We start from the raw sequence: 22,352 nt of genomic DNA, 5'->3' as shown, positions 1-22,352 counted from the left end.
CGACAACCAAAAACATTTTTCCCATGATAGGATCTACGTAGTCCACATGGATGCGTGACCAAGGCTTGGCGGGCCATGGCCAGGGGCTAAGGGGGGCTTCCCTGGGCACATTGCCCAGCTGGGCACACGTGATGCACCTGCAAACACAAAGTTCCAGATCTGCGTCTATCCCTGGCCACTAAACGTGTGACCTGGCAATTGCCTTCATCATGACAATGCCCGGGTGCTCATTGTGGAGTTCTCTGATGAACACCTCTATGCCCATCTGGGGCATGACTATGTGGTTTCCCCACAGTAGGCATTCGGCCTGAATCGAGAATTCATCCCCGCGCCTGTGAAATGGTTTAAATTCCTCAGGGCATGCCCTGTACGTGGCTGCCCTGTCCCCATTCAGGACACATTTCTTGACTAGAGACAATAGCGGGTCTCTATTTGTCCAGACTTTAATCGGACGGGCTGTCACGGGTGAGCCTTCGCTTCTGAAAGCTTCAACAGCCATGACCATCTCAGCAGCATGCTCGGTAGCCCCTTCAGTGGTGACTAGTGGGAGTCTGCTGAGTGCATCGGCGCAGTTTTCGGTGCCCGGTCTGTGCCGAATTGTATAGTCATAGGCGGCTAACGTGAGTGCCCACCTCTGTATGCGGGCCAATGCGTTTGCATTTATGGCCTTGTTGTCGGCCAAAAGGGAAGTTAGGGGTTTGTGATCTGTCTCCAGCTCAAATTTCCTGCCAAACAGGTACTGGTGCATTTTCTTTACAACATATACACATGCGAGCGCCTCCTTTTCTACCATCCCGTAACCCCTTTCTGCCTGGGACAGACTCCTGGAGGCATAAGGTTTATGTGAATCACTACCTTGGCCCCATGAGTATTGTGTACAGTTTTGTTCTCCTAACTTGAGGAAGGACATTCTTGCTATTGAGGGAGTGCAGCGAAGATTCACCAGACTGATTCCCGGGATGGTGGGACTGACCTATCAAGAGAGACTGGATCAACTGGGCTTGTATTCACTGGAGTTCAGAAGAGTGAGAGGGGACCTCATAGAAACGTTTAAAATTCTGACGGGTTTGGACAGGTTGGATGCAGGAAGAATGTTCCCAATGCTGGGGAAGTCCAGAACCAGGGGTCACAGTCTAAGGATAAGGGGTAAGCCATTTAGGACCGAGATGAGGAGAAACTTCTTCACCCAGAGAGTGATGAACCTGTGGAATTCTCTACCACAGAAAGTAGTTGAGGCCAATTCACTAAATATATTCAAAAAGGAGTTAGATGAAGTCCTTACTACTCGGGGGATCAAGGGGTATGGCGTGAAAGCAGGAAGGGGGTACTGAAGTTTCGTGTTCAGCCATGAACTCAATGAATGGCGGTGCAGGCTAGAAGGGCTGAATGGCCTGCTCCTGCACCTATTTTCTATGTTTCTATGTTTCTATGAAAGTGCCGATGCCGGGTTGAAATAGTGAGTTAAATTTGTCCAGGATCTGTGAGCATGATACTCGCTCCACAGAGGAAATTGCATTGACATCGCCCCATTTCCAGTTCATGACAGCAAGCCAACTCCTCCCCAGTAGTGTGGGACCGTCCCCTGGGACAATCCAGAGTGGCAACCTGTTCTCCGAATCTTTGTGGGTCACGACTACCGTGGCGCTGCCTAGCACCAGAATGATCTGCTTTGTGTAAGTCCGTAGCTGTGCGTCAATCGGCGATAATTTTCGCCTCCTGGTCTTGGACGCCCACAACTTTTCGAACTGTTTGATACCCATCAGAGACTGGCTGGCCGCCGTGTCTAGCTCCATTGATACTGGGATACCATGGAGGAGCACTTTCATCATTATCGGTGGCATCCTGGTGTATGAACTGTATACATGCTCCTCATGAACTCGCTGAACTTCAGCTTCCAGCGATTTCCCCCAGCGTTCATTTCTGCAATTTCTGCAGGTATTTTGCTCATCTCTGCAAACTCCGGCTCAGTGTGTGCCTCCACGCCTCCAACATGAGCTGTTGTTGGAAACAAAAGGTCCCTTGCCAGTTGATCGTCCCTGACCAACCCTGTTATTGTCCTTAAGTGCGCCATTAACAGGTGTTGATGGCCCCATTACTGGCCGCATTGTCCCTTGCAATAGCGTGAATCGCCATTCAGCTTGCCATTGTCTCTGTCGAACTCCCCCTCTGGGTTCGACTACATGTTGGGGCATGCCCGATTGCCCCTGTCTGCCTGGAGAACTGTCTGCTGCTTTAACAATGTTGAATCTCTGTCCCAACCATTCCTTAACACAGTACCTCTTGTCTGTTTTGCTAGTGGCCATGCTCATGTGGTTTAAATCCCAGTTTCTCGTCGCCATTGATAGGTCCTTACTATACAGTATAAATGCACACGAGGCCCATGCTTGAGAGGTCAGTCTGTGACCTGTCCTTTATTCCTTAACACTCCAATTGATGAAGGTGGGTGGAGCTTCCCCTTTTGTACCTGAAGGCCCAGGTTAGGAGTGTCTCCCACCTAGTGGTCATTGTTCTCACAGTGTACAACTTAGGTCAGATGATACATGGGATACAATGCTGGTTGAATACATGACAATAAGCTCGGTTTATTATTTATGTTATATAATTTGTTCCCCCTTAACCACCTTCTTTCTGGTTTGTAAAGCTTAAGCTTCTCTGATCTTCCCTCAAATTAATCCTCTTTACACTTGAGATCAGTCTTGCTCTGTGCCAATTTTAATACATGTATATCTTTTTTCTGGATGGTGATCAAACTGAATATAGTGTTACATGTGTGGTGCAACCAGTGCAAAACTTTGCACAACTTCTGGAGATTTGTACAGTGCTATTCTGGCTCTATAATCCCAGCATTCTTTTAAGGCCAGAAACATATTAGTGGCAGCTTCGCCAGTGGGTGAGTGATGGATCAGAGCCACCTACTCTGCCCATATGCTTGGCTGATCACCCTGTCCTAAGGGATGGGATCATTTGTATGGTTAATGTGGGCTGCCAGCAACTTCAAAGGCATTGAAGTGGCACCCAGCCTGATCTGGCATTATGAGGTGGAGTAATTGAAATGCCTCCAAGTCTTTCCAGCCTGAGAAAGTAAAGTAGTTATGGCAGTTTGGGGCTCAAGAAGGAGCCATTTTACCTCCAGCTATGATCACATTAGCTTAGGTAAGATTATGGGGCCATTCAAAAGATCTCAAAGATACACATGCCAGCCTCAGCTGGCAAGAGCTCTACTGTGACCTTTTAAGTGCACAAACGTGGTATTCCTGGGGTAACGTAGGAACTCCCTCCAACATGATCCCATGGCATGGGGAGGACAGGTAGAAGGGCGTCATTGGAGAACCTGGGTGCAGCCCTCTGCCTCCGTGCAGTTATGTCTCCAACTGTTTGGAGCAATCAAAGCCTCCAGTGCAGTGACTGCACATTCATAGATGAACATTCAAATGCTATCATCATCATAGGCAGTCCCTCGAAATCATAGAAGACTTGCTTCCACTCCAAAAGTGAGTTCTCAGGTGACTGAACAGTCCAATACGGGAATTACAGTCTCTTGTCGCAGGTGGGACAGACAATCGTTGGAAGAAACGCTCCTTCTGCTGCCTGTGCTTGTTTTCTACATGCTCTCGGTGACAAGACTTGAGGTGCTCAGCGCTCTCCCGGATGCTCTTCCTCCACTTAGGGCGGTCTTTGGCCAGGGACTCCCAGGTGTCGGTGAGGATGTTGCACATTATCAAGAAGGCTTTGAGGGTGTCCTTGAAATATTTCCTCTGCCTACCTGGGGCTCGCTTGACGTGTAGGAGTCCCGAGTAGAGCGCTTGCTTTGGGATTTCTCATGTCAGGCATGCGAACAATGTGGCCCGTCCAATGGAGCTGGTCGAGTGTGGTCAGTGCTTCAATGCTGAGGATGTTGGCCTGATCGAGAACACTGATGTTGATGCGTCTGTTCTCCCAGGGGTTTTGCAAGATCTTGCAGAGGCATCGCTGGTTGTATTTCTCTAACGATTTGAGGTGTCTACTGTACATGGTCCATGTCTTCCAGCCATATAGGAGGGCGGGTATCACTACAGCCCTGTAGACCATAAGTTTGGTGCCAGATTTGAGGGCCTGATCTTCCAACACTCCTTCAAATGCAATGTGGACATGGCTCCTTTAAATATCCTGGCTGAAAACGCCATCATTGATGAAATCATCAGACCCGCTCCATTTAATAGGGCAGGGCTGACTTAATAATGAAAAGTCGATTTCTGCAGCGGGATGGAAGCAAGAAGGGGGTTGTGACCCATCATACCGACTGCCCGCACCTGACCCACCCAAATAAAAAAAATTTGAGCCCAAATGTTAATCAGGGTCAGATGACGCAGTCAGGACCTTCAATGCTATTCTTGTCGCTGCCTGTGTTGCCACCATCAGTTCCTGATCCCACCTACAAGCCATAGACAGTACAAAGTCAGGAAGCAGCCATTTCAAGTGATATTGAAAGGGATCCTCAGCTGCTCTCAGGTAAAACATTGGAAAGTTTGGGGAGAATTTTTTCTTGTACTCCATTAGTTTTTTTGATACTTGAGACAATTTCCAGAGTACTTGTAGTAGCTGCAGAACATTCTGAACTCTTAACGGGATTCTGACTGCCCTCAATTAGCGGCTACCCTGCTGGATTTCCCATCCTTCCAATCACGGCAAGCGTGATTAGCACTGGCAGCAAATTGATTCCATTTAAATTAGTGCACAGGCCCAAAATTGGCATGGGCCCCACATCAATTCCTTCAGGCAGGCAAAGTGCTTGCCCTGCCCATGATTTACGCGATACATGACAATTCCCCCCAAGTACCTCTTGTCATCTTTTGGTCTCATTCAACTGCAGCAACTCAAATTTTCATTTAGTGCACAAAATAGTAATTCCCAGGAATCCTTTAGCATCCTGGGATATGTGCCATCTGGCCTTAGGATCTATTCATCTCAACTCCTCCTAACTTATCAATATCTCTTCCCTGCCAACTTCAATGTGGGTATATTATTGAAATTGGATAGACAGCATTATCCTGATGAATATTTTAGAATGTATTCATTTGATATTTCAACTAATTTATCTTCTAGAATTTCACCGCCTCTTTTATCTTGGGTTTTAATAGCACTTTTACTAAATTACAGTGAGTAGTCAGATGTGTTTTATAGTCGAGCAGGGGACAGAGAGCTGACTAAGGCACGAGGCTTAGCTACTGAGTAACTTGATCAATTTTCAATCTAGCCTAATGAAATGCAAGGTGGAATTTTAATTTGAAATATTAGGCAAATAGTTATCAGCATACATTAATCAATGGTGGCACTATAAGAATGCTTGCAATTCCACATATGAGTTGCTAAACTGGTTGTAGGAATATTAGCTTCTAACATACATTAATGCTTTATTTCCTGGCCGATCAGATAGATTATTACATTCAAACAATATATTAATGGTCTCACAAACACAAATATTTAAGAGGATATGAGTTCTGCAATCTGTAGTTTCTACAATCAATGTTGAATTTACATATATCCCAAACCTCCACATTTTGCATAAAGAATGAATGTTTTGAAATTAGAATCCGCTTATCTGCATTTGTAGATGAAGGTGAGCACTGATCTTACTCCGTTGCACTACCATCACTTTCAGCCCCGTCCCACACCAATGCTTCTGGCTCCTACCTGATGTTCCTGCTGCCGATGGGAATACAGCTCTGCTGCACACTGTGACCGAGAATTCTCACAATAGCTGTATGAGTTTATAGATTCCTACCTTTCCAGAGTAGTAGCAGGTATGAGCTGGGAGATGGGGAGAAGGGTGCCAGCATGAAATGAGTGTGGGAAAGAGTGTTAGCATGATCAAAGGGTGGAAGGGTGTCAGATTGAATTGAATGCAACAGGATGAGTGCCAGCAATAAGTACCATCATTTTCCTTAATACAGGTACAACGTCCCGAAACCGGAAACCTCGGGACCGAGGCCATTCCGGCTTTCGGGCATTTCGGAGAAGAAAATCCGACAACCCGAATCTGGCAACTTCGTGGATGATTTTCGGGTATTTCCGGATTTCGGAGACAATCCGACGTCCCGAATCCGGAAACCCTTGAGCCAACTTGCGTGTATTTCCGGATTTCAGAGCATTAAATCTGACGGCCCGAATCCAGCAACCTCAAGGCCAGGCTGGGACGGGCATTTTTTTGGATTATGTTTGAAAAAGGTATGTACAGCTTAAAAGTCCGGTTTTCGGGAAATATTTTCAAATTTCGGACAACGACTCTTGCATTCTGCACAATATCCGCTTTTCGGACAATTCCGGTTTTTAGTACTAAGGATTTTGGACGTTCTACCTGTAGTACCTGCAGTTTAAATTATGATGAACTTGTGCTGCACTGCATTTTTAATTTAATTATATGTCATAGCTGTTTTCCAGCTTTTCAATTTTTCTGAAATTGTGCCAGCTTTTTTTTTTGGAGCTGTTGGTTAGCTTTTGCTAGTTTTCTGGAATGGAGTGTATGAATACAGTGCAAAGCTCATTAATCCCTTGCAATAACACTCTCTGTTTACGGAAGCATCTGATGCTACATGCATGTTTTTGAAGTCCTGATTGATCAGATTCACAATTATCTCTAAACTATGGTGTCTGATCTATGGTGTCTTATGCTGGTCCCACAAAAGTCTCCCTCTTATTACTGCTTTTTGTGTATTCTCCTCTTCTGTTGCCAAAACCCTAGGCCATTCCATTCAGTATCTCAAAACTGGCCTCCCTGCATCATCTATCAACAAGCTTCAATTCATCCAAAATGCCGCAGCCAGCCTCCTCACCTGCAGTAAGTCCCACACTGCCATCAAATCTCCACATACCCCTCGTCTCATCTCGAAGGTCAACCGGCTTCCTGTACCTTAGTGAGTTGATTTCTAAACTCTCATCCTTATTTTCAATGGTGGAAAAATTCATGTTCGCCAGCAAAGTTGCCAGTGTCACCGACAAATGCAGTCAACAGCCACTGGAAATGGCCGCAATGCTAACCGAGTGAAATTGGTTTGGAGATAGGTGGTGCAGCAATCACCTACCATGTAATGCCGTCCTGGTGGCATTGCTGGAGGGATCTGGAACAAAGATTCTGTCCAGGTCCGATGTTGCAGCTTCCCACAGCCTCTGTGGAGCTCGCAGGGAATTGTGGGCAATGAAGAGATCTAAAAATTAATGGGACTATGCACAGGGACGCAATACAAAATAAAATTCGGTGAATCAATACATTTTTCAATCCTTTCTGCCTTTTAAGAAATATTCAATATTTAAAAGTTGTTCCAAAAGGGAATATTTAGCTGTCAAAGCTGAATTACCTGCCTAACCTCAACAAATGGGAAAACTGCCTCAGCGCTAACACAAATGTTCAGCAACCCAGGTAAGGGACACTGAGGGTCTCACATGCAGCATTCCAGCATTTTGTAGGATGTCAACATTGCAAGAGCAGTCCTCTACCCACAGGGGCTAGGAAGTCCTCCAGAAAGAACAATGTGGTACATGAATAAGGCTATCACTGCCAGCAGGTCACTCCCACCACCTGGCTCCAGTGCCCAATTAACCTTCATTACCTCAGACCACTGGTCAAGGTCAGTGAATGCATCTTCAAAAGCCATCTCCTACCAATTACACCACTAGCCTCAATGTACAATCCACAACTCCCACTCACCTACCAACAATCTGCACCAATGACGAGGCACATTTCTCATTCCAAGCCTCACCTCATCCCCTTGGAGGAGACGGTGCAGGCCATTCTTGGCAGGGTGCATGGCCAGTGGCGGGGATGAAAGGATACAAGTATGCACCTCTTGCTTTCCTGCAATCCCGTAAGCACAACTCCACCCTTGTGCCTTCCTCATTTCACACAACCAAGAAATGCAGCCTGCCCAGCCAAGTGATTCAACAAGAGGCAGTCTACCCAGCCAGTGGGATCACAGGCAGATGATTCAATTCCAGATATCCTGGCCAAAAAGCTGACTGAATGCACACTTCCGTCTGACTCCTCCTCTTAACCCTCCTCTTCTGCGTCTTCCTCTTCCTACTGTAAGCGAATGCTGTGAATGCGAAACAACAGCATAAAATGCTGGAAATACTCAGTTGACCCGAGACATGAACTCTGTTTTTCTCTCCACGGATGTTTCGTAACTTGCTGAGTATTTGCTGCATGTTCTGTCTTCTCAAAGGTATTCATTTACCATCCGAGCCCTGGCAAGTGTCCAGCAGCACTCCCTACACACTTAAAACACTTTTCACATCTATTGGAGCAAGCCACCACTTCAATAAAATAAAACACAGTCCAAACCCTTAAATTAAAACTTACCTGAATGATGTATTTGTCCCTTTGAGACCTGCAGACATCGCCATTGTCAGCTGAATTAAACGCGAAGGGTCGAAGTTCGCGTTGGTGACGTTAGTCAGTTGCCATTTTTTTCCAGGAATCTGCCAGTTACCAGCAGCGCAAAGGGAGAGAGAAATCTGGCGGCGGCAAGACCCACCACCAGCGTCCGCCATTTTATGATGCTCCGAAGTGGCGGTAAAATGCATGAATTTCTCTCCATATCTTTCCCCTTAGTGATTTCCTCCTGCCTTACATCTCTCCAGGAATCTCAGATCTTGTAACATTCATTCAGCCAATATGATTCTGTCCTCTAGAACTCACAACCCAGTTCTCTGTCTTGCCATCACCCTCCTTGCTTTCAAGATTGCCTTAAACTGCTCCTCTTTGACTTCAGTTCCCTATCCTAGGGCCCAAGTTTCCACAGGATAAAAAACGGGAGCCCCTCCGAGCTGGGCGCCCGTTTTTCGCGCCTAAAACGGCACCAGAAAAAAAACGCACTATTCTCGAGCGCTTTGCAGCTCCTTGTCTGTTTGGCGCGGTGCCCAGGGGGACGGAGCCTACACTCGCGCCGATTTTGTAAGTGGGAGGGGGCGGGTACTATTTAAATTAGTTTTTTTCCTGCCGGCAACGCTGCGCGTGCGCGTTGGAGCGTTCGCGCATGCTCAGTGTGAAAAAAACATTGGCACTCGGCCATTTTTGTAGTTCTTTGCAGCTGTTTAATTTTTGAACATTTTTTAATAAAATCACATTGCCATCAGCACATCAGCACTGAGGCTTCCCTTCTCACTGTCTCCTTCCCCTCCCTCCCCTCCCTCCCCTCCGCGGCAACAAACGGCTGTCTCCTTCCCCTCTCTCCTCTCCCTCCACGTCAACAAGCCGCTGTCTCCTTCCCCTCCCTCCCCTCTCTCCACGGCAACAAGCCGCTGTCTCCTTCCCCTCCCTCCCCTCTCTCACGGCAACAAGCCGCTGTCTCCTTCCCCTCCCTCCCCTCCCTCCACGGCAACAAGCCGCTGTCTCCTTCCCCTCCCTCCCCTCCTCTGCGCGGCAACAAGCCGCTGTCTCCTTCCCCTCCCTCCCCTCCTCTGCGCGGCAACAAGCCGCTGTCTCCTTCCCCTCCCTCCCCTCCTCTGCGCGGCAACAAGCCGCTGTCTCCTTCCCCTCCCTCCCCTCCTCTGCGCGGCAACAAGCCGCTGTCTCCTTCCCCTCCCTCCCCTCCTCTGCGCGGCAACAAGCCGCGGTCTCCTTCCCCTCCCTCCCCTCCCTCCACGGCAACAAGCCGCTGTCTCCTTCCCCTCCCTCCCCTCCTCTGCGCGGCAACAAGCCGCTGTGTCCTTCCCCTCCCTCCCCTCCTCTGCGCGGCAACAAGCCGCTGTCTCCTTCCCCTCCCTCCCCTCCTCTGCGCGGCAACAAGCCGCTGTGTCCTTCCCCTCCCTCCCCTCCTCTGCGCGGCAACAAGCCGCTGTCTCCTTCCCCTCCCTCCCCTCCTCTGCGCGGCAACAAACGGCGGTTTCCTTCTCACGATGGCTGAAGCACTTTCACACAGGTATGAAGATGGTTTATTTAATCTTTTCTTTGCTTATAAATGTTTATTCAGGTTGGATTTATTTGTCTAATATTTGTAGAAGTATAAATAAGGATTTATTGTCGAATTTAATGAGTTCCCTCCCCCCCCCCCCCTCGTTCTGGACGCCTAATTTGTAACCTGCGCCTGATTTTTTAATGTGTAGAACAGGTTTTTTCAGTTCTACAAAAATCTTCACTTGCTCCATTCTACTTTAGTTTGGAGTACATTTTCACTGTGGAAACTTTCAAATCAGGCGTCAGTGGCCGGACACGCCCCCTTTTGAAGAAAAAATTCTGTTCTAAAGTAGAACTGTTCTACCTCACGAGAACTGCAGAAAAAAAAGTGTGGAGAATTGCGATTTCTAAGATAGTCCGTTCTCCACCAGTTGCTCCTAAAAATCAGGCGCAAATCATGTGGAAACTTGGGCCCCTAGTCTCTCCATTTCCCATACTCGGTGTTCACTATATCCTTTTCCTCCTTATTGTAAAGCACTCCGAGATATATCTTTGCATGTCTGGAGCATTATATAAATGCAAGTTGTTGCTATCTGTTGATTTATGAGAATGTTCTTTCTTTTCTTCTTTGGCCCTATCACTTACGAGAATAACAAACCTCAACTCTTTTCATTTCCCAGTGAACAGTTCTGAATAAACTCGAATGCAGTGCAAAATAAAGCACTTGTCTTTGACCTGATTTCCCTATTACTTTTATTATTTTGTAATTTTGACAATATTCATGTGGTATATCCATTCTCAAACAAAATTAAACTGTCTGCTTGATATAAAATTACGTATAGAGCAGGTGTAAAAAAAAAAGATTTTGAATGTCTGTGATTATGGGCGTCTTCCTGCTCGGCCGCTGTAACTTCAGCCGAAGAGCTGCAAAGTCCCAAGAAAAATAGTGTAAAAAGGCTTAATGCCATTTTGCTATGGTTTCTGCAGCTCTTTTGCTGATATTACGGCAAACATGGGGAGAAACCCCGCAGAAATTCAGCCCCTATGATTTTAATGTAGGACCTCCGAAATCTTCTACAGAAAGTGAAAATCTTGAAAATGTTTGCTCCCAACAACTTCAATTCAGCAGACATCGGCACTGAGCCCATCACTTCTATTTCCACTTTTTTCTCTCCTCTCACCCACCTCCCACCTTTTTTCTTTACCCCTCCTAGGCCTCTCTCTCCTGTCACAACGCCTCCTTTCATTACAACCCCCCCCCTCCACTCCCCTCAGGCCTTTGCCCTCCCAAATCCCAACCCCAACCCTTCAGCACTGCTCAACCTTCCTACTCTCCTGCTACCATTGCAGGCTTGACTCCCTCTTAGATAAGCCTACAGCTTCCCTCTGTGCCTCTCTTGGGATCCTGCGAAGGGCCCATCGAGGCACTCGTTGCTGCCTCCTTACGAGCAGCAACCATCCTACTCTCTCGCCGACCTTCCTGCCCAGCTCATTTGCCAGGGGCAAATCTTTCCTACCGCCTTCCTATTCCGTTCACCCCTCCAAATGCTCCTATGGACTCTGTCACTGGATAAGCTATCACTGCCCCCTCTAAGCATCTCCATCCAGACCATCTGTCCATTTGTGAACAAGGCCCTTGCCATCCATGACTTTATTGTGGATGATTGCATCGACATCATGGTCTTGATGGAAACCTGGCTGAGTGGTGCTTACACCTTCCCCTTAAATGAAGTCTCCCCACCTGGTTATACCTTCCACCACTTGCCCCACCCAAACACTGTGGTGGTGGTGTGGCTTTTATCACAAAATCACACCTTGGTGTGTCCCCCTACTCCTCCGGAACCACTTTCTCCTTTGAGCATCTCACCTTGTTCCACCCCACTCAACTCTCATTTAAGTTCTTCGTTCTCTGCCATCCAAGTACAGCGCAAAATTTCTCACTGAGATATCTTCACGGTTTTCATCCCTGAGCCTCTGCACTAAGCGACGTCATCCTCGGTGATTTCAACCTCCATCTCAACTCATTATGCCCTCTCTCCTCTGAGTTCACTGCCTTCCTATCTTCCCTAATCTCTCCTTCCATATAAACTCCCCTACCCATTTTCACAGCCACCCCCTTGACCTTTCCATCTCACGTGGTCTCATTACTCCCATTGTGTCAATCACAGATAAAGCCATTTCTGATCACTTCCTTGTGTCGATCTCCACCCAAATCCCCCTTCCCATCCCTATTTCCTTCTGTGTCCTTCCCTGGAAAAAACACTCTCTCAATTCACTTACAACTGCCGTTTCAAATTCCCAACTGTCTAGCCTTTGGCCCTCCATTCACCACAACATTTTTGCAGCTATCGATCTGCTCAACTGCACCCTTACCTCCACCTTTGATGCCCTAGTCTCCATTAAAAATATTACTCTCTCATCTCCGCTCCCTTACATCCAAGGGACGTAGATTTGAATGGTTATGGTGAACAACTAGTTAGCCCTTCATTGCCAGATCTGGCTGGACAACTTAAAGCACCATCTCCTCTCCACTGCCAAAACTGCTCACTATTCCAGGGTCCTCCCGGAATGCAATGACCCAGCTTCGTTTCTCTACTTCAAACAGTCTTCTTAAAACCCTCTCCGCTGCCACCTCCACTCTCACCTCCAACAAGTGCGAGGAGCTCAAATATTTGTCACCAAGATGGAGACCATCCATTCAACTGCCTCTGCCATTTAACTCCCTTCCCCTCACCCATGGGCCAAACTTCCCCCAAGGTTCTCCCCGCTCTAGCCCTAAACTCACATCTTTCATTAGTTTCTCTCCTATCTGCCCTCATGCCTCTCCGAGCTCCATGAGACCCACTTTCTACTTCCCCGACCCTATTCCCACTAAACTGCTGACCACCCAACCTCCCTTCTTAGCCCCCATGTTGGCTGATATTTTTAAACAGTTCTCTCCTCAGGAACTGTCCCCACCCCTTCAAATCTGCCGTCATCTTCAAAAAACCAACCCTTGACCTCACTGTCCTTGCAAACTTCCACCCCATCCCCAAACTTCTTTTCCTCTCCAAAGTCCTTGAACGTGCTGCCGCCTCCCAAATCCATGTCCACCTTTCCCAGAACTCCAAAACGGCTCTTTTTAAAGTCACAAATGACATCCAATGTGACTGTGACCTTGGTAAACTATCCTTTCTCGGCCTGTCTGCAGCCTTTGACATGTTTGACCACACCATCCTTCTCTAACGCCTCTCCTCCGTCATCCAGCTGAGTGAGACTGCATTTGCTGGATTCCATTCTTATCTATCCATTTGTAGCCAGAGAATCACCTGCAATGGCTTTGCTTCCTGCTCCCGCACCATTATCTCTGGTGTCCCCCAAGGATCTATCATTGGCCCCTCTTATTTCTCATTTACATGCGGCCCCTCAGCAACATCATCCAAAAACATGACATCATGTTCCACATGTAGATTGACGACACCCAGCTCTAGCTTATCACAACCTCTCTCGGCCTCTCCACTGTCTTTAAATTGTCAGACAAATCTCTGCTCATTCAGTACTGGATGAGCAGAGATTTCCACCAACTAAATATTGGGAAAATCAGACATTGTCTTTGGTCCCTGCCACAAACTCCGTTCCCTAGCCACCAACTCCATCCCTCTCCGTGGCAACTGTCTGAGACTGAACCAGACTGTTTGCAACCTTGGTGTCGTATTTGACCCCGAGATGAGCGTCCGACCAGATTTCTGTGCCATCACTAAGGCTGCCAATTTCCACCTCCGCCTTAGCTCATCTGCTGCTAAATCTCTCATCCATGCCTTTGTTTCCTCTAAACTTGACTAGTCCAATGCATTTCTGGCTGGCCTCCCATAAACTTAAACTCATCCAAAACTCTGCTGCCCATATCCTAACTCACACCAAGTCTATCACCCATGTCGTTGCTGACCTACTTTGGTCCCCGGTTAAACAATGCCTCAATTTTAAAATTCTCATCCTTGTTTTCAAATCCCTCCATGTCCTCGCCCTCCCCATCTCTGTAATCGCCTCCAGCCATACAACCCTCCGAGGTATCTGTGCTCCCCCAATTCTGGCCTCTTGTGCATCCCCAATTTTAAATAATCCACCACTGACAGCCGTGCCTCCAGCTGCCGAAGTCCTAAGTACTGAAATTCCCTCCCTAAACCTCTCCACTTCTCTACCTTCTTTAAGACATTCCTTAAAACCTACCTCTTTGACCAAACAGTCCCCTGCCATAATATCTCCTTATGTGGCTCGGTGTTAAAATGTATTTGATAGCGCTCCTGTGAAGCACCTTGCGATGTTTTACTACACTAAAGGTGCTATATAAATGCAATTTGTTGTTGCTGTTGATGCATAGGCACTAAATAATGTTATTGTAATTGTGGTGTTATGTATGTTCCTGTTGATACTAGCCAGAGCACCTTGTGATTGTAACATATGTGGTTTATATGATAGGTGTCATTCATGGAAATAACAACAGAACAAAATGGACATCCATTTGGTGTTCAGTTTCTCAAGGGCATGCAAGATATTTACATATTGTAAGGTTTTCTCAGATGCCAACTTCTCAAATTATTCATGGCCATACTTAGAATGCAAATAAATGTACTGTCAATTACGTGCTTTCATAATAAAGATCCTCACAATAGCAAGCATTGGCTCCAATGCAGAAACTTATAAAGAGCTATCCCTCACTATAAATCTGACATAATCAAACTGTGATCCCATGGTGCAGTGTTCCCAGCATGGAGCAGCACATGCAGGCAGCCTATGATCTTCCATCCACTAATTTTAATGGATGAAATGATAGGAATAAACATTTAGCATTTCCCAAAATGCACTCCCATTGGAACAATCGGACTGTGGAATGACCCTTCATGGCATGCTTATGGCTTAAGACACCCTATGTAAGATATAATCCTTGTTATAACAGCCTTAGAGAGAAAGTCTGGTATTATTCTTGCATGTGAAGTGCCACAAACCTTTGAAATTTGGTCGTATTCTTGGGTCATATGAGACAAGTAACCTATTGAGGATGTTGCTGGTGGAATTTGCAGGTACTCGTCCAAGTTCTTCAGCTGACTGTTCACTGCAACAAAAAATAAATACATTTTGAATGTTCAATTCCAGGTCAATCTGATTATCAATTTGTTTGTTCTAAGATGCTCCTGTGTCAACATCCATTCCAACATTGTACTGATGAATTTACACAGGATTACATAGGATATACGGCACAGAACAGGCCATTCGGCCCAACCAGTCCATGCCCGTGTTTATGCTCCACTCGAGTCTCCTCCAGTCTTTCTTCATCTAACTCTATCAGTATAACCCTCTATTCCCTTCCCCCTCATATGCTTGTCTAGCCTCCCCTTAAATGCATCTATACTATTCGCTTCAACCACTCCCTGTGGCAGTGAGTTCCACATTCTCACCATTCTTTGGGTAAAGAAGTTTCTTCTGAATTCCCGACTGGATTTCTTATATTGATGGCCTCTAGTTATGCTCTTCCCCACAAGTGAAAACATTCTCTTTGTATCCACCCTATCAAAACCTTTCATAATTTTAAAGATCTCTATTAGGTCACTCCTTAGCCTTCTTTTTTCGAGAAAAGTGACCCAGCCTGTTCATCCTTTCCTGATATGTATACCCTAGCATTTCTGGTATCATCCTTGTAAATCTTCTCTGTACCCTCTCCAGTGAGTCTTTTTGAAAACATTTGATCAATAACATGATGTCAAATTCCTAATTTCGTTTACCTAGTACAGGGTATTGGATAAGAAATTTCCTCCAACTAAATATTGGGAAGACCGATGCCATTGTCTTACATCTCCGCCACCAACTCCATCATGCCCTCATTCCTCCCCATCTCTGTAACCTCCTCCAGCCCAACAAACCCTCCAAGATCTCTGCACTCCTCCAATTCTGGCCTCTTACACATCCCCGATTTTAATCACTCCACCCATGCAATATGCTGCTTATTTCCTGAAATGTCTGGAATTCCCTCTCTAAACCTCTCCGCCTCTCTACTTTTCTTCTCCTTTAAAACACTCTCTGAAACCTTCCTCTTTGACCAAGCTTTTGGCCATGTGTCCCAATATCTCCTTATGTGACTAGGTCTCAAATGTTATTGATAACGCTCTGGTGAAGCGGCGAGGGACATTTTACTACATTAAGGTGCTATATAAATGCAAGTCATTGTACAGCTGCGACTGGGATTTTCTCTCACCTGGTAATTGGGAATGAATATATTGCATTTGGCATCACTTCCTCTTCACATTTTGACCCCTCTAGGATGGACGGGATAGTGTTGGGAGGGAGCGGGGGCTAAATTGTTAAAAAAGGGAAACACGACCCCAACCCGCCGCAAACACACCTACTTCCAGTTTGAACAGGGCGGGTTCAGGGTCAGCCAAGAACCTGCTCGAGAGGCAGGTTGGTAATTATAATATTTAAATGAGGCTCCATGCCTCAGATTTGGCAGCGATTTGGAATTCACACCTCCAGCAAGGAAGCAGAAATCACAGCAGCTAAAGGGAGGCAGGAACTGCTAGATACAGCAGGCAAGTGCCATTCCAGCAATGCTAGTGGGCAAAGAGGAGCAGGATTACTTCCACCCCCACCCCCCACCCCACCAGCCCCTCAAGCAAACCTCCCGTGAATCTGCCTCCCTCCCCATGATCTGATCGCTCCTCCTCTGCAATCTCTTCCCTTGCGATCTTCCGACCCCCTGTGATCTCAGCCTCATGATCTTCCGACCACCCCTCTTCGCAATCTCTTAACTGCCCGTAAACTCTCCCACTTCACGATCTCTAATCTCTCCCACCCACAATCTCTCCCAGTGATCCAATCCCACCACCCCTGCCGTGACTGATATCTCCCCCTGGGATCTTGCCCCTGGTCCACAGTCTCTCCTGCTCTCCTTTCCTCCTCACCACCGCATTCCAAGCCCCCACCCATCCCTCACCCACCCACGATCTTCTCGATTGCCGGGGACCATATCCAGCGGTCCCCAGCTGCTGTCTTGTATCACCAGCTTTCCTCACGCTCAATCTGGCCAACTGCCTGGCAGGACACACAATTTTAAAATTCTAAGAATTTCTTGGCCATTCAGACGCGCACCCACTCCCTCCCCACCTCCCCACAATTCTATCTGCACAGTAGTATGTCAAATGAGGCAATATAAATTAAATGGTTACATTTTAAGGTTTACGTACAAATCTTTGAAGGTACCATGTGGATAAGTTGAGAACTAAGTTAAAAAAGCATATGGAATCCTTGGCTTTGTAAATAGAGGCATATAAGCAAGGAAGTCATGTATAAATCACTGGTTAGACCTCAACTATTTTGTCCAAATCTGGGTACCACACACTTCAGGAAGGATGTGAAGGCTGGAGAGGGTGCAGAGGTAATTTACTGGAATGGTACCAGCGATGAGTGAATTCAGTGATGTGGAGAACTGGAGAAGCGGAGATTGTTCTCCTTAGAGCAGAGAAGGTTAAGGGGAGATTTGATAGAGGTGTTCAAAATAATATGGGGTTTTGATATACATAGGGAGAAACTGTTTCCAGTGACAGAAGGGTCATTAATCAGAGGACACAGATTTAAGTTAATTGGCAAAAAATCGAGGAGGAAATGAGAATTCTTTTAAACGCAAATTATGATCTGAAATTCACTAGCTGAAAGAGTGGTGGAAGCAGATTCAATAGTAATTTTCAAAAGGGAATTGGATAAATACTTGAAAAGGAAAATTTACAGGGAAATGGGAAAAAAAGCAGGGGTGTGGGACTAATTGGATAACTCTTTCAAAGAGCCAGCATAAAAACGATTGGCCGAATGGCCTCCTCCTGTTCGATATGATTCTCTCAGGTTTCCTCAGTTAGGTCAGACTGCAAAAAGACTAGAAAACTTTTTTTATGAATTGAAAATTAACGTATTTATTTTAATAGCACTGATATCAAATTCAGTGGTAACCCTGTGATGGGATTAATCCTCTTAGTTACCATTATATTGCTGAAGCAAATATTCTCCTATCCATCCAAATTTTTCCTGCGATTCACTAACAATATCCCTCAAAAAAACGAGCAGCTGTATATTCTAAGCAAGGGTCACATTTGAAGAGTCTGAGCTGGTTTTGTTTCTCCTTCTTCTCGCAACACCTGGGTGAAGCGCAGAAATGAACATCTGCAGGAAGGATCACACACTGGTGACAGAAACCATCAGATTTTCCTTCCGTTCTTTTTACGGATGCTGACGGACCTACTGTGTATTTCCAGCCATTTCAGTTTCTTTTCACACTTTTTCTGGCAGAGAATGTAAGTAGAAAATGGAAAATAATATAAATTAACAGGTTAAATGAACATCTTTTCAGGGTTGCAAAGGTGAAGCTTCTTGCTTAAACAGTGCTTAAACATAAAAAGTACATATTCAGAAGTTTATATGGCCCTTCAGTTCCTGCAGTAATCAAAAATACTAAGGCCTAATAGAGGCCTAGAATAAATTTACGTGAAACGTTTCATATTGCCTGACTTTAAAGGAGGAAACTGCAGTTAACGGCCGCAATGCTAACCGAGTGAAATTGGTCTGGGGGTCATGGAGATAGGTGACGCAGCGCTCACCTTCCATGCAAGGGATCAGGAACAAAGTTCCTGTCCAGTTCCGGCACTGCAGCATCCCATAGCCTCTGTGAGCGAAACTGTGGAACTCGCAGTGAATGGCAGGTAATGAAGAGGTGTAAGAATTAAAGGGGCCATGCACACTGAAGCAAATCAAAATAAAATGCAATGACTCAATACATTTTTCATCCCTTTCTGCCTTTTAAGAAATATTCAATATTTCAAAACAGTTCCAAATGTGAAGTCAGCTGTCAAAGTTGAATTACCTTTCTAATCTCAACAAATGGGAAAACTGCCTCTGCACAACACAAATGACTCAGCAAGTCAGAGAGGTTGCACCGAGGGTCTCACACGAAGCACTCCAGCGTTGTGCAGGATGCTAACACTGCAAGAGCACAGAGACGAGGAGACCATCCAGGAAAAAAGATGTGAGAGTACATCACTAAGGTCATAACTGCCAGCAGTGTCGCCCCCACCACTCAGTGCTCAAAGAAGCTTCATGACCTCAGACCACTGGTCAAGGTCAGTGAATGCATCTTCAAAAGCTATCTACTACCAACTGCATCACTAACCTCACACACTGTTCAAAGCACAACCCCTAATCACTCACCTACCAACAATCTGCACCAATGATGAGGCACATCTCCCATTCCTAGCCTCACCTCATGCCATTTGAGGATACATGCAGGCCATTTCTTGGCAGGGGCATGGCTGAGCCCTTGGCCAGTGGCGGGGTTGAAAGGATACAATATGCAGGTATCCTTGTACGTTAGCCTCCTGACATGAACCTCTTGCTTTCCCATCATCCTGCCAGCACAATTCCACCTTTATGCCTTCCTCATTTCACACACCCAAGAAATGGAGTCTGCCAAGCCAGTGGGACCGCAGGCAGATGATTCCGTCCTGGATATCTCAACCACAAAGGGGCTGTCTGGGTTGCATCCTTCCGTCTGATTACTCCTCATCTGTTTCCTCCTCTTCTGTGTCGTCCTTTTCCCTCAAGTGTCAGCTGTGGCTCAGTGGGTAGCACACTCACCTCTGAGTCAGAAGGTTATGCGTTCAAGTCCCACTCCAAGAATTTGAGCAGAAAAATTTAGGCTGACACTCCAGTGCAGTGCTGAGGGAGTTCTGCACTGTTGAAGGTGCCGTCTTTCGGACGAGATGTTAAACCATGGCCCTATCTGCTCTCAGGTGGACGTAAAAGCTCCCATGGCAATATTTCGAAGAGGAGTCGGGAGTTATCCCCAATGTCCTGGCCAATATTTATCCCTCAATCAACATAACAAAAACAGATTATCTGGTCATTATCACATTGCTGTTTGTTGGAGTTTGCTGAGCGCAAATTGGCTGCCACGTTTCCCACATTACAACAGTGACTACACTCCAAAAGTACTTCACTGGCTGTAAAACACTTTGAGACATCTGGTGGTCAAAAAGGCACCATATAAATGCAAGTCTTTCTTTCTCTACAAGTCGGTGCTGTAAATGTGAAATTACAGCATAAAATGCTGGAAATAACCTGAGGCGTGAACTCTGTTTTTCTCTCCAAGGATGTTGTATGACCTGCTGAGTATTCGCAGCATGTTCTGTCTTCTCAAAGGCCTTCATTTACCATCCAAGCCCTTGCAAGTGTCCAACAGCACTCCCTACAAACTTTTAAAAAGTTTTCACATCTATTGAAGCAAGCCACCAATTGCATTCAATATCAAAAAAACTCAGTCCAAACCCTTAAATTAAAACTTACCTGAATGATGTGCATGTCCCTTTAAGAGCTGCAAACATCGCCACTGTCAGTCTGCTTGCACGCCAGGTTAACCTGCCACCAGCTGGTGAAAGAGCGGCTGCCGACATTTTATTACCATTTCATGGCGCTACAGAGTGACAGAGATTATATGAACTTCAAGCCCTTTACATTTATAAAGTACAGAGGATAGGCTACATGATGCAATAAGTTATCCTGTAATCCAGATTTGAATTTAGGCAGAAATTCCCCACTTTCTAAAAACTACAAGCACCCTCCATGAAATGATATTGGAAAGTTTAACCTAGTTTCTAATGAAAATGCGTCTACAGCATAACATGGACAACAATTCAGCATGCATAACACTAGGGCGAAAATTCTGATGCGCCGTTCCCAGTGCTCATTCGGAACACATCAGAAAATTGTGTACTCCCAGCTTGTGATTATCTATCGATTATCTTTAACGGATGGGAAATTGCAGGTTGGGACTGCACTCTGCGCCCTTAGTGCATAACAGGAGTGTGCAGCACCAGTTGCGCCCCTAAATTGGCAATCTCAAAGGGGCCATAAGAATTGCTCGTGAGAAGTTAAAAATTCATATTGATACAATATAGAGTGTGATATACCAGGATGAAGGTCCAACATGTCCTCTCTGGCTTGTGTTCGTGATGTGAGAGCACAAGATTTTGTTACTGATGGGCAATTGGAATAAGTATTCCATTACCTGACACTCACATTCCTCCTCTTGATGAGTTGTTTTTCCTCTAAGATTCCACCCATTTATGGGTGATTCCGGAACATTAAAGGAAACAAAATGGGATGGGGGAAACCTGCTTCCGAACCACCTCTTCAAAAAGCTACCTCAGATTTTCCTCCATCTGTCACAGCTTGCCCGCCCTACTATACGTAAGTGGTGGTGGGAAGAAGAGTCTGTCTGGAGATGGATTTTCCTTGTTCGCTGCCTTGGCTCCACTGCTCCAAAACAATGCCTGTATGGATGAGCTGTTATAAGGTCTTCAATGATAGCACTAATGATGAGGCCAGCAGGTTTTTCTCTCTTGTGCTCCCCAACTGATTCCCCCCACCCTCCCCACAAAGATTAATTGCAGCAGGGCTTCAGATTAATTCTGTTCCTCTGCAGTAGGAACCCTTTTGTCAGCAGTTTGTGGCTCCTCCCTTTACATTGCTGTGCTACAGCAGTGCAAAAGTTCACTCCCCCAAGCAGAGGAATCCCAATACAGAGTGAAGATACTGTTGGGAGTTGATCTTGCATATTAACTGAACCCCTACCCTGGAAAGCAGACCTGGGTCACTGTATGTTTGGACCAGTGAGTGAAATTTATGCAACTATCTCACTGTGGGCCCTGAGGAAACTCCTCGCCCGCCCCCACAAATTGTATAAATTCACCGCCCAAACAAAATCATCAAAAAATATACAGGTCAGGAATTTCCTTGGAGCTGCTCCCTCTCTGCCACTACATGAGTCAATAGGGTTTTTGCCACACTTCCAGCGAAGTTACAGCAGTGGAGCAGGAGCAGCTCTGAAGAAATTCCCAGCCATATTCTACTCCATATAATTCAGTCATTTTTTGCATTAAAAAAAATTATATTATCCAATAATTTTTATTAAGCAACATAAATAACGCAAAGGGAATTTAGTGCAAACAAAATTGAATTATCAGATCATTTTAATTAAGCAACTTTGAATTGAATGAAGTAGACTTTATAGAAAGGTCAAAAAAACATACTGGGGGAGCTGTAGTATTGCTCGTAAGAGTGGTTCTAAAGTTATTAAGAGAGGCATTTTAGATTTGGATCACGAGAGATCTAAATTAGTATGGGTGGAAATGTATGAAATGGGGTTATATTAATAACTAGGAATTGCAAAGACCATGAGTGCAAAGAGAAAATTAATGTCAAATTATTTTAACAAATAATTGGATCAGTGAGCAGAGATTAATGTTTCCTCCCAGTGGAGGAAGAAAACTAGGCGCGGGAATCATTACTTAACTGTTCTTAGATTCATTCTAGTGAATAGTACTGATTCGGTAAACGGTTGCTCCATCATCCCTCTTGATCATAGTCGATGTCTAACCCATGGAATATTTGAGTCAAAGGCACAAAATGAAAT

General features: G+C 45.7%; 1 protein-coding gene across 2 annotated transcripts in view; it reads right to left on the bottom strand.

Moving 5' to 3' along the window:
• The window catches only part of glrbb (glycine receptor, beta b), a 246,645-nt gene that overhangs the window by 182,284 nt on the left and 42,009 nt on the right, over positions 1 to 22,352 (bottom strand). For both annotated transcript variants that reach the window (XM_070865245.1, XM_070865246.1), the window contains exon 3: positions 14,851 to 14,957. In XM_070865245.1, coding sequence (XP_070721346.1) covers positions 14,851 to 14,957 — 107 coding nt within the window. The remainder of the gene's footprint in view (positions 1 to 14,850; positions 14,958 to 22,352) is intronic.

The sequence above is a fragment of the Pristiophorus japonicus genome, chromosome 2, assembly GCF_044704955.1.
Source record: "Pristiophorus japonicus isolate sPriJap1 chromosome 2, sPriJap1.hap1, whole genome shotgun sequence".
Taxonomy (NCBI): Eukaryota; Metazoa; Chordata; class Chondrichthyes; family Pristiophoridae; genus Pristiophorus; species Pristiophorus japonicus.
The sequence above is the reverse complement of the archived record's forward strand: the minus strand, read 5'-3'. Positions and strand labels throughout refer to the sequence as shown.